Source organism: Haliaeetus albicilla, chromosome 5 (genome assembly GCF_947461875.1).
Source record: "Haliaeetus albicilla chromosome 5, bHalAlb1.1, whole genome shotgun sequence".
Taxonomy (NCBI): Eukaryota; Metazoa; Chordata; class Aves; order Accipitriformes; family Accipitridae; genus Haliaeetus; species Haliaeetus albicilla.
Genome location: NC_091487.1, coordinates 38,266,739 through 38,281,116, shown reverse-complemented (window position 1 = coordinate 38,281,116; position 14,378 = coordinate 38,266,739). Strand labels below are relative to the sequence as shown.

The 14,378-nt window shown below is 42.7% G+C and overlaps 1 protein-coding gene across 5 annotated transcripts in view; it reads left to right on the top strand.

Annotated features, from left to right (window-relative positions):
* Nucleotides 1-9,631, top strand: part of ACTN1 (actinin alpha 1) — a 92,605-nt gene extending 82,974 nt beyond the window's left edge. For 3 of the 5 annotated variants that reach the window (XM_069784194.1, XM_069784196.1, XM_069784197.1), the window contains 6 exons: nucleotides 362-496; nucleotides 1,336-1,515; nucleotides 2,412-2,558; nucleotides 4,544-4,624; nucleotides 6,724-6,882; nucleotides 8,742-9,631. In XM_069784194.1, coding sequence (XP_069640295.1) covers nucleotides 362-496; nucleotides 1,336-1,515; nucleotides 2,412-2,558; nucleotides 4,544-4,624; nucleotides 6,724-6,882; nucleotides 8,742-8,900 — 861 coding nt within the window. In that variant the 3' untranslated portion in view covers nucleotides 8,901-9,631. Of the gene's footprint in view, nucleotides 1-361; nucleotides 497-1,335; nucleotides 1,516-2,411; nucleotides 2,559-4,543; nucleotides 4,625-5,165; nucleotides 5,232-6,723; nucleotides 6,883-8,741 lie in introns of all 5 variants that reach the window. The other 2 variants (XM_069784198.1, XM_069784195.1) reach the window with 2 other exon arrangements.
* The last annotated feature ends 4,747 nt before the right edge of the window (nucleotides 9,632-14,378 follow it).

The window sequence follows — 14,378 nt, the reverse complement described above, 5'->3', positions numbered from 1 at the left end:
TGTAATCCTAAAAGAGCAGCTACTCTCCATACCAGCTGTGCTGATGGTTCTTGCTACCAAACAAGATCACCAAAGTGAGATCTGAACAGGGTCCTGCAATTCAGTTAACATGAGCCACCAAAAACCCAAGTGGTGAACGGAAGCTTCTTCTGGTCTTCCATTGCCCGAGATGAGTTTGCAGCGTGCACCCTACAGCAGATAGGATTCACGTTCCATGAGCCTTCCCACCGTGTCCTAAACCATATGACTGCTTGTTTTCAGTGCAAACACCCACTCCTCCCTTCCTTGTGGCAATTTCTACATTTACTATACGTGTGCCTCTGTATGTATAAACTGCACGCTTTGTTACTCTTTGCTGTAGGTGCGGCAACTGGTTCCCAGAAGGGATCAAGCCCTGATGGAAGAACATGCTCGCCAGCAGCAAAATGAAAGACTTCGTAAACAGTTTGGTGCACAAGCCAATGTCATTGGACCCTGGATCCAGACCAAGATGGAGGTAGTGCTTTGCTCATTTTGAAAGAGTATGTTTTCCTCTGTGATCCTCACTGATATTCTTATCCTTGGTCTTTCTTGACCATTGTCATGGTCATTTCTTCCTTCAGGTTATAGCAAGAGAACGTTTCACAGAAAATATGGAGAATCCCAAGATTGATACCAGTTACTGAAGTTCTTGTACTTTTCTTCCCCTAACTCTTTAGTACAGAGATAAAAAACATGACTTAAAATGGGGAACACTGGTATTTTAATAGAGTTGTGTTTATATGCAGCAAGTTAAAAACCCTAGATCAGAGGCATATTTTCTGTAACGGCTTTCACAGCAATAGTCTTGATACACATGACAAAATAAATACAATTAGCATATTACACATCAGTAGAGGAGACATATTGTTAAGGGAGCTCTTCTCTCTTTAGGTGAGATTTGAGTTAAAGTAATTGGAGTTGATGAAATGGAAAAATACAAAGCTATTACTGATGGCAGGAGCTGTAAAGAAGAGAGCAATTACAGAAATATGTCTGTATGAAGGGACTAACTTAGTGGCAGACAGTACATCAGAAAAAGATCTGGCTTGGTACAGTACTATCTTATGGACTGCAGTTTCCTTTTCTTTTGTATCCTTGTATGAGACACATCTCATGACTCACCTCACTTGGAAAATGTTCAGGGCTCTGCTAAAATTTTTGCTGACACTGTCTTGGCTCATTTAAAGTAACTGCTCCGTGAGATTTTTTTTGAATCATCATCCTGTGTGAGTGTGAAATAGCTGCAATAAATGTCAAGCATGTTGAGGCTTGTGCTTCCAATGGGTTCTAACTCCTTTGGCTTTGCTAATGCAGGAGATTGGCCGCATTTCAATAGAGATGCATGGGACCCTGGAGGACCAGCTCAACCACTTGCGGCAGTATGAGAAAAGCATTGTGAATTACAAACCAAAGATTGACCAGTTGGAAGGAGACCACCAACAGATCCAGGAAGCGCTTATCTTTGACAACAAGCACACCAACTACACCATGGAGGTAAATATTTTGGCAGCAGATCAGACAGCCTCATCTGCTGTGGCCAGTTAGCATCAGCCACATCTAGCTCTGGCAACGTGTTGTGGTTCTCAGGAAAATGGAGAGCTTGACAATGTGGCCAAGCATGCAACAACATGTTGCTGAATTTGTTTTTGCCTTGCTGTACTTCATGCCAACCCATTCCAATGTACTTCCAAATAGAGACAATAGAAATAACCTGCATGAGATCAACAGTATTGCTTGAAAGAGTGGCTGGTCTCATTTCTCCTGCCACCTGATTGTGGCAGCCTATTGGTGATTTTGAGCTGCCACAGCCGGGCAGAAGAAAAAAGTCCAACAAAAGCTTTTTTAAAATCGGAGTCTGGCTTTCTGTTGACAACGTGAGGTTTCTTGGAAGCAATCTGAGTTCAACATGAGTCCAGCAGAACACAGACGGGCTTTGAAACTTGTCTTTTGGTTTCTGGCCAGCTCCCCCTTAAGCAGCAGCAGAGACAGTGGAGCACCAGTGTCTTCCAAGGACTGTGGTTTATTTATTTTCTTGGTAAGGAGAGTTTTCTGCCCAACTAAGTCCTAGAAGCACTGAGTTTGATTCTCATTTGTGTTAAAGGCCCCCAGTATGTTGCCTGACAAGGCAACGGAACTTTGCAATAGGACCAAGACTTTTTTAAGATCAGGAATTGGCCTCTTCAATGTTTTTTTTTTTAGTCAAAATTCAGGTTTTAAACATCTGGTTGGCTCACTGCAGATGAGAAGGAAGTTTTTCTGAGCAAATGGACTTCTCCTGCCTTGGCCACAAGGATCATTTCATTTGCAACAAGTAGCACATCCTGTCCACTGGACTGGGAGGCAGAAGAGCTACTTTTTAATTTAAAAATTGTCCTGTCCTCTTTCTCCAGCATATCCGAGTGGGCTGGGAGCAGTTACTAACAACAATTGCAAGAACCATCAACGAAGTGGAAAACCAGATTCTGACCCGTGATGCCAAAGGAATCAGCCAGGAACAGATGAATGAGTTCCGGGCTTCTTTCAACCATTTTGACAGGGTAAGTCAGTGCTGACTGCAGCTTGGTAAGCTAAAAGTTTCCATGTAGACTGCAAAGTGCAATAAGAAGCAAACAGTCACTGTGATAAAACTAGATCAATAGAAGATGTTTCATTCTTAAAAATGCCACTCCTGTGGAGCAGTCATTCCTGTGAAGACTGCTAAGTGATCATTGGGCTGGGAGGAGAAGTGTATCTTCACAGGAAACTGCTAAGTTTCCTGATAAAGCTTAAGTATGGAAAAGTTTGAAGGCTTATTTAGGAAATTAGACTTTTACCCTGTCTTCTCCAGAGAGCAGATTATTATGCAGATTTATAAAATTCTTTGGAATAGCTGTCCGCCACTCTGACATACCATCTCATAAACCTGTATTGAGGAGACCAGTATTGCTCTTGTATGGAGCGAACAGGAGGATCTATACACACCACGGCGTTGCATGGTGTAGATAAACCCTGATGTAAAGCCTGCCTTGCCTTACTGTGGAAATACATGCCAAGGCACTAACGGGAGCAGTAAGAAAGGAATTCCTTAAAGGAAATTCTCCTCCCTCAATTTGCCAGCCTGTCTGCAGCTCTTCCTTCTCAACCCGAATCACAAAGGTGTCATGCAGGGAAGCAGAGACAGCAGCCCAAGCCTTAAACTGGCTCCATTATCAACCCCGTCAACGTTGTCTGGAAATCCATGAGCAGCCTGCAGAGATACTAAATCAGTGATGCAAATACAGGTTGCTCTCCACCACTTGCTGCACCAGCCAGACTGTTTGAAAGGTCTCCAGAGAACAGGGCTGCAGCCCACCCTCAGAGATTGGCAACACTTTCAGATTGCTTGAACACTGGCTATTTCAGCCCTTCTCTAGCTGCCTGAGAAAAACAAAAAACATGGCTTCTTTTCTTAGCAGAGGGACCCATAAAGCCCTGTAGATGTTATATTTTGACCTTCATATCGTTTGCCCCTCTCTCCACAACAATCCGAATGATAATGCAGAGAGAATGTGGGTTTCCCATCTTCATCTGTGTATTTGATTTATGAAGGCTTAACGCTGACTCTAAAAGCTGATTTTCTGAAGAAAGTCGCTTGGAATTGGCCCCATCATCCTGTCTGTAGCTTCCTTGATCTGGCCAGAGATGGTGTCAGCAGGCAGGGGCTCTTCAGTGCTTGGGAGCTGTCCTGAGCTAAAATTCTGCAGGGTGGATTGGGATGCTCAGTTCCTGTGCTAGCTTGTGTATAGTTTGATGGGTACATCCAAACACTGGGGGAGCGGGGAATGAGCAAAGGGAAGAGCAGCTGCCAAGCCATGTTGTGCTGCGCTGTACAGCAGTGCTGTTTGCAGAGCTGAGCACTTGAAATAGCTTTGCCAGTCAAAGCACCACCTCATGTGCAGGTGTCATAAATGCAGCCATAACACTGCTCCCCTGAGCTTCAGCTGTTTTTCCTTGTCTGTTCCTGGGATGCCCTGACAGCTAAGCTTCCTTGGGTGTGTTGCCAAACATACCTGCCCTCACCTACTCCTTTAGTGGGACTTTTGACTAGAAGATAAGGCAATGCTTCCCACTGCCTCTGCCTGCTTACCTGCACTTCGGGTTACTAGTGAAACACAGGGCTTCTGACATTATGAATAACAAGCAGTGACGCAAGTAATTCACTTGGGAGATGGAAATCTTGAGGCTTCTGAGCATTAACTGTTTTTGTCATTCAAGTGCTCTCAAGATGTGACGAGCTCTCTGAGAAGGAACTGTTCCAAGAGCATTTTTAGCACATCCTGAAATGTCATTGTGATATCTAATGTTGTGCACTTTTTATTTTTCTTCCCTGTCTTTCTATCTGCATGTCATTCTTCCTTTCCCTCTCTCCTCACCCACTGCATGGTGCACCTGTTTGTTGTCCTTCCACCTCCCTTTGAACTCCTCTGTGTCTCCTTTCCTTCTGCCCCACACCGTCACCCCACTGGCACTGCATGTCCTGCTGCCTGGCACACCGCATAACCAGGACCACTCCGGCACACTTGGCCCTGAGGAATTCAAAGCCTGTCTCATCAGCTTGGGTTACGATATTGGAAACGATGCACAGGTACTGAATGCTAGTGGTGAACACAGCCAGATGTTAAACTGTGAAAAAATAACAGTTTTTTCCTTTCTTTTCTTGTTTGTCTTAATCCATCTGTCATTGCTGTTCTTGTGTTTGACTATATATACATCACTTTTCTGTACTACTTCCTCTCTAAATGTACTTTGGTATCTATTCCTTCTTAATTCCCTAATTGTTCGTCTTGGGAGAATTCCTTTTATGTCTTCAAACTATTCCATTTACTTCTGTGTCACTTAACACTCCTTTTCTTCTCCATCCCTCAATCTGTCTTGCTTGATATCTTCATTCCTTTTTTTCATTGATATCTTCCTTGTGTGTAAACTATTCCATGTCCAAAACCACCTTTGCTTCTTCGTGGTTTCACAAACTACCTTTCCTCTATTGTTTTTCATTGTAAATCTCTCCTTCTGTCTCCTCCCCTGTGAAACTCATTCTTTGTAATGTCTCCTGTGGGTTCATTTCTCCCTCGACTGGTCTCCCTTTTCTCTCTTGGCTTTTTCCATCTTTGCGTCATTCCCTGTAGAAGAAGACTGGTATGATGGATTGTGAAGATTTCCGAGCCTGCCTTATCTCCATGGGTTACAATATGGTAATGTAGAGCCCTCTGTCACTCCTGTTCAAAGTGATTCTTGTAGGTACCTTCAAAAATAAAGGAAGAATGTGTAGTGAATCAAGGTAAATACAGCCTTATTTTCCAGAACTATCAGCAACGGATGTTAAATCTAGTATTAGTTGTATATGTATAATTTTTGTCTCGCAGCGGTAGCTGAAGGTAAAAAAATGGAAATCATTGTCTAATTCCTGTATTTTTCAAATAAGAATTATATTTATCAAACTGTGTAGCTACAAGTGGAAGAAACAATAAACTTCCTTGTATTGGTACCTACACTCTGCACAGCACAGACAACCTCCCCAGCCCTAAGTATCATTTGAACTCATCTGGAAGTATACATGACCTGATTTCTGAATACACTCAAACGCTGCCTCTCTCATTCTTACCATTTATTTCACATCTCTCTTCCTGTACATGTAAGTAAGTTCAAGTTCCAGTCATCCTCCCTGTAGCTTTTCCCTCACCAGAGTACCGGCATATTCAGAACAGTAACATGTGGCACCTTGAGAGGTGCGATAACTAATAGGAAGAGCTTCACCAAAGACTGTTGCTCATGAAAGGACAGGAGAAGAGCGTAGTGCAAAAATATCCAGCTGTACTCTCAGTATCTTTGCTCCTGATGTCAGGCAAAGCAGTGTTTAATCATTTTACTCATCAGCCCAGTATAAATACAGACTCTTTAATGTAGTGTGCCAAGCCACAGTAACATTTGATTAGATACCTTAATTACTCTTGAAGGTATACTGTTCTAGATGTGTTAGAAGAGCCTGTTCCCAGGAAAAGATGCACCTCTGCTCTCCCCTCCTTCTTACCTGAGGAGGAAGGGGTCCCAGAGATGAGAATAGATTATCTTCTGTTTATATGCAAAAAAAAAAAAAAGCAGAAAACTACACTGCAAGGTTTTGGCTTCTGTAGGATCCTTCCTGTAAAGACCACTTCCCTGGGCCACCCCAGATATGCAAGTCCTTCTTTCCTAAGCCTGTCTAGTTAAGATGAACCAGATACTATTAAAGACCCCAGAGGCATTTCTTCTGGTGGCTTCTGTTCTGGCAGCTGAAGAGAACTGTAAAAGTTCTCTTCTAGTAAATGAAAATAAAAGGAATTGATGAATGCAGATCTTCAAATATTGCTAGAGACATCTAGCATGACATGTATTACAGAGAAATTTGCATCTTCCCCTGAAGTCTGGGTGATATGTTCCCTGATAGGAGCATTGTCCTATAGGTAGATGGAGCTGGATGGTATCCTAGGTGCACAGCTGAGAATATTTTATTCTGAAGGACAAATGAGTGGGAAGCTATTGTACAAAATAGCAAGCTAAAAAAGAATATCCTGATAAAAAAATCAGAAGTGGTTTCTATTTGGCTTTGTTTTTCTAGCTGTGAGATCCGCTGCTGAACAGTTTCTCCCCACTATCATAGTACTGCTGCTCAAATGTCCAGGCTTACATGACTTTCTTGTTCTCCAGGGAGAGGCAGAGTTTGCCCGCATCATGAGCATCGTCGACCCTAACCGTTTGGGTGTAGTGACGTTCCAGGCCTTCATCGACTTCATGTCCCGGGAAACAGCAGATACAGATACTGCTGACCAGGTTATGGCTTCCTTCAAGATCCTGGCTGGAGATAAGGTCAGGCTCCACATCTTCCTTTTCTGCATCTGCATTGCTCCTGCTTTCCTTTTTCTCTTTTGTCTCCGAGAGAAGGTGTCAAGGGAAGCACTCTCCAGCATGGAGGGTATTTTCACATGAACATTGTGCGGTGCTGGAGGAATGCAAGGCTGAAGTGTGGATTAATGAGCAGCCTGCCAACGCATTTGAAAGTCCTGTTCAGCTGTCAGTCAGAACTTTGCTGCCCACTCTTGCTTTAAAAATTTAATTAAGAGCTTGGTTGCAGTTTGTTATTTTAAAATGTATGAGCAAATTCAACAGATGGTTCTTGATTAGTCTTGAAAAACTATTAATTACTGACAGCTGTAAACTTGAGATGACCTTTCTCAGACATACGTGTGTCACTATCAGTTGTTATACAATCAATAGATTTTCATAGGGGATATGCTGTAGCTGCAAGAGGAGCATCTTTTAATGACAGAAATTGGTCTAAAGTAGGAAAACTCCCAGGATGATACTAAAAGCATTCATTTTCTAAATTTGCATCATCAGTGGAACCAGCTGATAAAAAAAAAAGTAATCTTATTTTTCTCATATAACAATCCCCACTGATCTTTTATGTAATTGAACAAATAATATGTACGTGTAATATTAATGTATCTATGTTTGCTAATGATTTTATTCATCTCACTTGAAATGTGGGATACCATTTCTCTGATTGTAATGAGTTACTCTTAAATCCAGTAGTGGTTTCCATGTTTCACTAATAATCTTTTCATAATCTGTAATGTAGAAACCCATGATACCTGTCCTTTAGGCATCTACCTGACTAAAGCCGGTCCTATTGTCTTTCAAAGCCTGAAAATTCCACATTATTCAGATAAGCTAATCACTGAATGAATAGGTACTTTTGGATACAGTATTACTTATTAACTTGTTTACTCTGTGCAGTACGTTAAATATACTTGTCAGTGTTCAATGTGCTCTAGTGACTATAACATGAATCAGACAGCATTTCATTATGAAGAAAAATACCTCTTTACTCACTCCAATCATTACACTGAAAGGCGGAGGGGGGGGAAGAATTGAAAGTCACAGGAGAGAGAGGGAGAGATGGTGTGAAACCCGAACCATTGTTCAGACAGACTGCAAATGCCCGTGAGTCAGTTAGCTAAAGACAACATACTGGTTAGCAAACAGGCAGCTACTGTTACCTACTGCATGGAGAGAAGCCAGGCTACCTCAGCTCAGCTCAGTGAGTCTCCAGAAGCTGAATTTACATAAGAAGTTTTGCTTGCTTATTAAAAACGTCTGCTGTGAAAGGCAAGGATTGTTGGGGGAACTGTGGAAGCAATACAAAGTGTTTGCTTGTCTGCTGCCTGCATTGGTGCCACCAGCCAGAGCTAGTGGGGATGGCTCCTTTCCTTGCTCTGAAGAGAGGCAACAGCAACTCTCAAGCAGCACAAGCAGCTGTTACCTCCTGCCAGTGAGGGACAGGATCCAAATGAAATTTCTGCTTCCTTCCATTTGCTTTCAGCAGGACCTCCACTGTCAATGGGAAGGCACAGTCTTACACTAATAACTTACCTTACTTACCTCCAGGTCTTTTCTTTAGGTGTGCCAGCATCTCTTCCGCAAAAACAGTCTTCCTCTCTGTTGTTAAAACCATTTTCTTGTCCAAACGGTAGGGAGTGACTGCATTTCCTCCCAAGGTGTATGCGCAGAGAGCTCCCTGTGTGGGTGTACAGTACTAGTCGAGTTGTTGGGGTCCTGTCCCTGACTGTTGTCTGCTGCCCTGGGGGGACAGGGGGTGGTTCTCCCTCTGAGGAAGGTCAGTTTTCTGAAAGTAACGATCACCTTATTGTTTGTCCTCATTGCAGAACTACATCACTGTGGATGAATTACGGCGGGAACTGCCTCCTGATCAGGCTGAATATTGCATTGCTAGAATGGCACCCTACAATGGCCGTGATGCTGTACCCGGTGCCCTGGACTACATGTCCTTCTCCACGGCACTCTACGGCGAAAGTGACCTTTAACTTTTTTCTGTCCCACCACACGCTCCCTCCCCTCTCCCCCGTCCGACACGCCCTTCTTTCTCTTTGCAAAGCAGCCTCTGCTCCGCTCTTTTTTGTGTTTCCCTGTTTTGCTTCAGATAACAGATCACATTTTTAAGTGGGGGGGAGGACATTCACATGGCACCGCCTACCTTGCCCTTGAAATGACAGTTTACAAAATTATTTTGTGCAAAAAAGTTAAGTTTTAAAAAGAACAGACATATTTTATTATAGAAAAAGGTATTTTTCTCCACCAGATTGAAACTTAAAAAGAAAATGTTAAAATATTGCACCAAATATTTTTTGTTGTGACATAGAAAGTCGAGCACAATGTTACATTCCATCCTTTCCAAAAAGAACCAAACAACAACAAAACACCACTTGTTCTGTTAACTTTTACATTTGCGTATGTCTCTTTTATCACGTTTATCTTGGGAGGGGGGAAGGCACACAAGTGCATGTGTTTGCTGGTTCACTCATTTCATGAAAATATTTTATGATAAACTTTTGAAATTGCTGTGTTTTCTAGGGAAAAAATAATGTACACAGCTCATGTTTTCATATTTAATTAAAAAATACAATATGCCTCCTATGTTTATCAGTGCACAACTTTGTTGCTGAGAGTTGTCTGGTTTCAGAACATGAAGCTTGAGAGTTGATAACTTTGATATTGCTTGTCACAAACCATATTAAAAATTTCTTGTGATAACAAATCTAGACTTTATTCATTTGTATAGTAAAACTGTTTAATCCTATTTAGTTGAAACCACAAACGACAAAGAGCATCCAAAATTAATGTTTTTTAAATTGAAATTACAATACTTCAAAGGTAAACTTCCTTTCGCCCTTAAGCTTTTCATTCTTGTTGAATGATGTCGGAATTTTCACAGCTTTCTTACTACTTTTTAAATTTATGTCTTATACAATTTTTAACCATCCCTGATACACCCACATGTCTAGGAACAATATTCTTGTTACTAGACCTGTGCAAACAACCAACCACCATATCTTGAACCATCTATGAAAAATTCCTCCACTGTTTCGTCCTCAACATTGAATATCTCATTGCTCTTGATATCACATCTTCTGACATTATAAATTCTTGCAGAGCCCTCAAGATGATCTTTGCACTGGTCATTCGAAAGAAACCAGCCTTCAGAACAATTCCTTCGGGACCTTTAATAAGTCATAAGGTATACACACACACACGCGCATGCCTGAAAATCAGGAAAGGGAAGCAGCTAATCCCTTCCCGGCCATCTCATATGGCAGGTGCATTTCCTGCCTTCCCACAACTTTTTTAGGAAATGTGGAGTTAAGAGCAAAACACTGCATTACTACTGCTTCATGACATGTTTCAAATGAGTGGTTTTTAGGTATAACCACATACTGCTGTTTCTAGTCCTGAAGGCAGTTTTTATTTTGAAGTAATGACTGCAGGAGTGGAGAATTCATGCACAGATTCACAAGGAGCTCCTGCAGCTCTGGGTAGCATTGCCTTCTGTTCTCCAGAGCAGAACTAAGTCCTGAGGAAAGCATTGTACCTGCTGGGTTGGGGCTCAGCACACCTTTCTGGTTTATTCCTGACCTTGAGTAGGACACAATAAAAATCACAGCAGTGTGTTGTGATGTATCCCAACCTGACAGTATCTGCATACTGTATTTGGGAGAGGGGACGCTAATGTCTCCTACCACGTTTCTTCCAGGAGACACCAAGATCTGCATTCTCCTGTAGGCTGGATAATGTGAGGGCATGCAAGTGAGCGCCATTTAGCTTCATTCATAGACAAGGCCAGACTGTACTCACCACAATTTGTCTTCAAAGGTTGAAGCAGAGACAGTTCACGTAACTTAGCTATAATTGCATTGTTATTGAGTGCTGGAGCTGAGCTGGAGCTGTTTCCTGTGTTGTAACCTGTGATATGGAGAAGCCTGGGGGGGTTGATGTGAATTGTCAGTAATGTAGGTCTTGCAGCCACATCAGTATTTAATCCACTTGCAAGCTCCTCTATAGGCCCATTTTCAGCTACATCACTACTACGTTGCTACAAGTGGGACTGTCCTATTCAAAGATATGGAGTGCCAATTCCATTGCCACATTTTAATGTACATGTTACCTGTTTGAAAACTAAACCAGCAGAGAGGATGACTACAGGCATGAGCAGATAATCTATATTGAAGTTTGCCTCAGAGTACTCATTGCCCTTCCTTTGATAACCCTCCTCTTTCCTCTTGCACAGTAGCTGCCCTGTCCTTGGTTTGCTGCACCTGGAAAAGGACATTTGCACTGTCAAACAAATTGAGGTTCTCTGTGGGTTGTACCTACTCCCAGAAGATGTAATGATACATTTTTTTCTTTTTTTTTTTTTAATGCATGCTTTTTTTCTTCTTTTTTTTTAATTTAAACAGTAATACCAGGGCGTGGGGAGAATATCTGTTGGGGTATTAAATGACCACTGTCCGGATAAAAGACCCATGTTATTTTGAAATAGGGCTCGAAAAAGAGCATAGGTGCACCTTGGGCCATCATTGGACCCAGGTCTGCTACCACTGAGAATGGAGCCAAGTTATTTTGAATGATCCTGATGACAGCACACTGCAAGTCCATGCTTGGAGATTCCAGAAGTCTTTACAAAAACCTTTTACTGACCTGTAGCAGTGTTGCATTCTGTGACCAGGTTTCACACAAAACCCCAGCTGGGTGTAAGTATTCCTGGTTTTATGAGACAGAAAACAGGTGGCTGATCCCTGCTTACACCACAAATTGGTGGCACTGTGTGGGCTCCAGCCTTGCTAACGCTGTTCCGTTGGCACCACAGCACTGCATCCTTTGGAGAAGTTGAGGTGTTAACAGCACCAGAAAGGCCTCGCCTGTGCTTCTGAGTAGTTGAATACGAGTTCAGAATATTGGCAATAGGTGTGCCTAAAATTTTAGGCACAGGTGCTGGTATTTCTTCTGCTTAGGTGGCATGGTCTTTGATAAACTGTCCTAGCGGTGACGTGACTGGGTCTTTCCCTCTAGGCTGTAGATAAAGCCTCCCCATTCCCACCCCATCCGAGGAGGAGCACCAGGGTGCTGCAACACATTCACCTTCCTCATGCAGCACAAGACGTATCTTGCAATTGTGCGGCCTAACAGTCTCTGGCAGTTAGTAGTTAGCTGAAACTTGAAAACAGCTTTTTGTGTGAGGCTCACGGTTTTGCAGCTAACGTGCTGTTCTTTAGCCAAGTCCTGACATCAGCCTTGATGAAATGCGTCTCTGGAAACAGCTGTTTGCAGCTCAGTGACTGCCCCTTCCCCTGCCAAGAACAGAAGAAGTGGACAATCCTCTTCAAGCTCACATCTCCCATTCAGGGGTAAACTGTTTTCGTCAGTCTGCCATACTCACTATTTTCAGGCACGGAAATTGAAATAATGCTTTCCCAAGAAATTAACCATTTTCCTTTCATGGCTGTTGACGTCTTTGGCTGCTGAGATCTCAGTACCTGCCCCAGCATGACTGTCTGACAGTACAGGGGCAAAAAACACATCAGTGCTCAGACAACATGAGTCTGTCTTGCCTGCCAGAACGTCAACCACATTTTCAAAAGCCTCTCAAATCTATCCTGTGACTGTTGCATTTCTTTAGCGCTGCCAGCATCTGGATTTGGAGTGCAGGAGCAGAGCCAGGAGTCTCAGGAGACAATGAAAGGAAACTGGTCTGCAACCTTGAATGAACTTGGTTTCAAAGAAGTATTCATACATCCGCAGAGGATCCATCCAGCTGAATCAGACTGGTTTTATCAGGGAAGTAACGGACAGAGGTGTGTTTGTAATGGCTGGGAAAAGGAACGGCTCAAACTAAAATGACTTTGTTAGGAAACAAGAATGCAGGTATGATTTTCGGACCATAACAAGAAGATTATTTGTATGACATTACTTGCACTACAGATGCTGGGGTAGGACAGATTTTTTGTTCCACCCCTCTGGTAGCCAAGCACTCAGAAAGCTTAATCTTGTTGAATTAATCAAACTGCCGAGGTGACTCTGGCTACTGAAAGAATTGCTACTGTGTAAACCCTTAAAATCCATTGCATTAGCTCTAAGCTGCTGGAAAAGTCTTAGCATAATAAACCTAGATTAACAAAGTCTAGGGCATATCCTGAGACAAACAGGTAATCAGAACATTCCCCAGCACGCACCAAGAAAATGTGTTCAGTGGTGCAGTCGGTAGAGAACTCACCCATTGCGAAGGATAAAGTTGGATGATTAGATCTTGTACAGGGAAGGATGCTCTATAAGGCTATTTTAGGTAGATGTACATCTCAGCAATTTAAACCCACCAAAAATGCAAGAAGAAAATTAATCTTCTCTATATTCTGAGGACTTACAGCCAGTGTAGACTATTTATCTCACCAATATATTAAAATGGATTCCTCCTCTGTCTTTGAACACCACACAACACTCAGGAAATAGTTTCCCATTTTTGTTCTCTGCTTTGATTTCTGGGACATAGATGCATGAAAATATGTTGGTAGAAACTGCACTACACCTCACCACTGCCTTATCTCTTCTCAGCAGGTTTGTTTACACCTTCTTACTATTAGTCAGTAGTTCACATCCTGGTGACCTAGCAAGCATTTGAGCAAAATACCAAGAAGAACCTCTAGCTATCATAATACTTAAGTGACCCCGATCCTCATACTGTTTGGAAAAGCATAATCTCTCACTACTGCTGTGGCAAGCACCTAGTGTTATTCCCACTGTGCAAATGAAGAAGGCATATGGGAAAAAAGGGCTAGATGTCACTAGAAGGTAGAAATGCAAAGCCTATATTTACAAATGCAATCCAAACACTCTCTGTTCAGCTGCTGCCCACATCTGGAGGTATTGCTGACTAGGCTTTTCCCTATTGCACCTAAGCCTTCTCTGCATGCCTATGTTTCTGCTTCGGGGCAGACCTGGAACAGGCCATTGAAACAACTGGACACCTGGTGCCCTGTGACAGTCCCCATCATCAGAATGCCTGAGCATTCCCCTCGCAAACACCCCACGTCACCAGGGACTGCAAACCTCACTGTGTGTACAAAGAGCAGTACAAACCAGCAAGACTGGCTGCTTTCTTTGCAAAGCCTCTGGGTGGATTTGCCACCCATTTGCTCCATAAGAGCCTAACTGTCTAAAATATCTCCACAGAAGGAGAGTAATACAAGTTCAACGCTTCATCCTTCCTCAGGAGATCCCCACCTCCCAGCACTACACCCCAACCAGTGGGAAAACTAATAGACTGGGCCAGGGAGCATCCCCCCAACCTCACTCCATCTACCTCTCTGAAATAAAGATAAGCACCCAAGCAATAGGAGAGAAAGCATGAACCCATATCCTCGTGGTTTAGGCAATCAGTTTGCAGAAGGAATGCTGCATTTCAGTCCCTGACAGAGGCATTTTTTAGGTATTTTCTGTTAAACAGTCAAAGGATA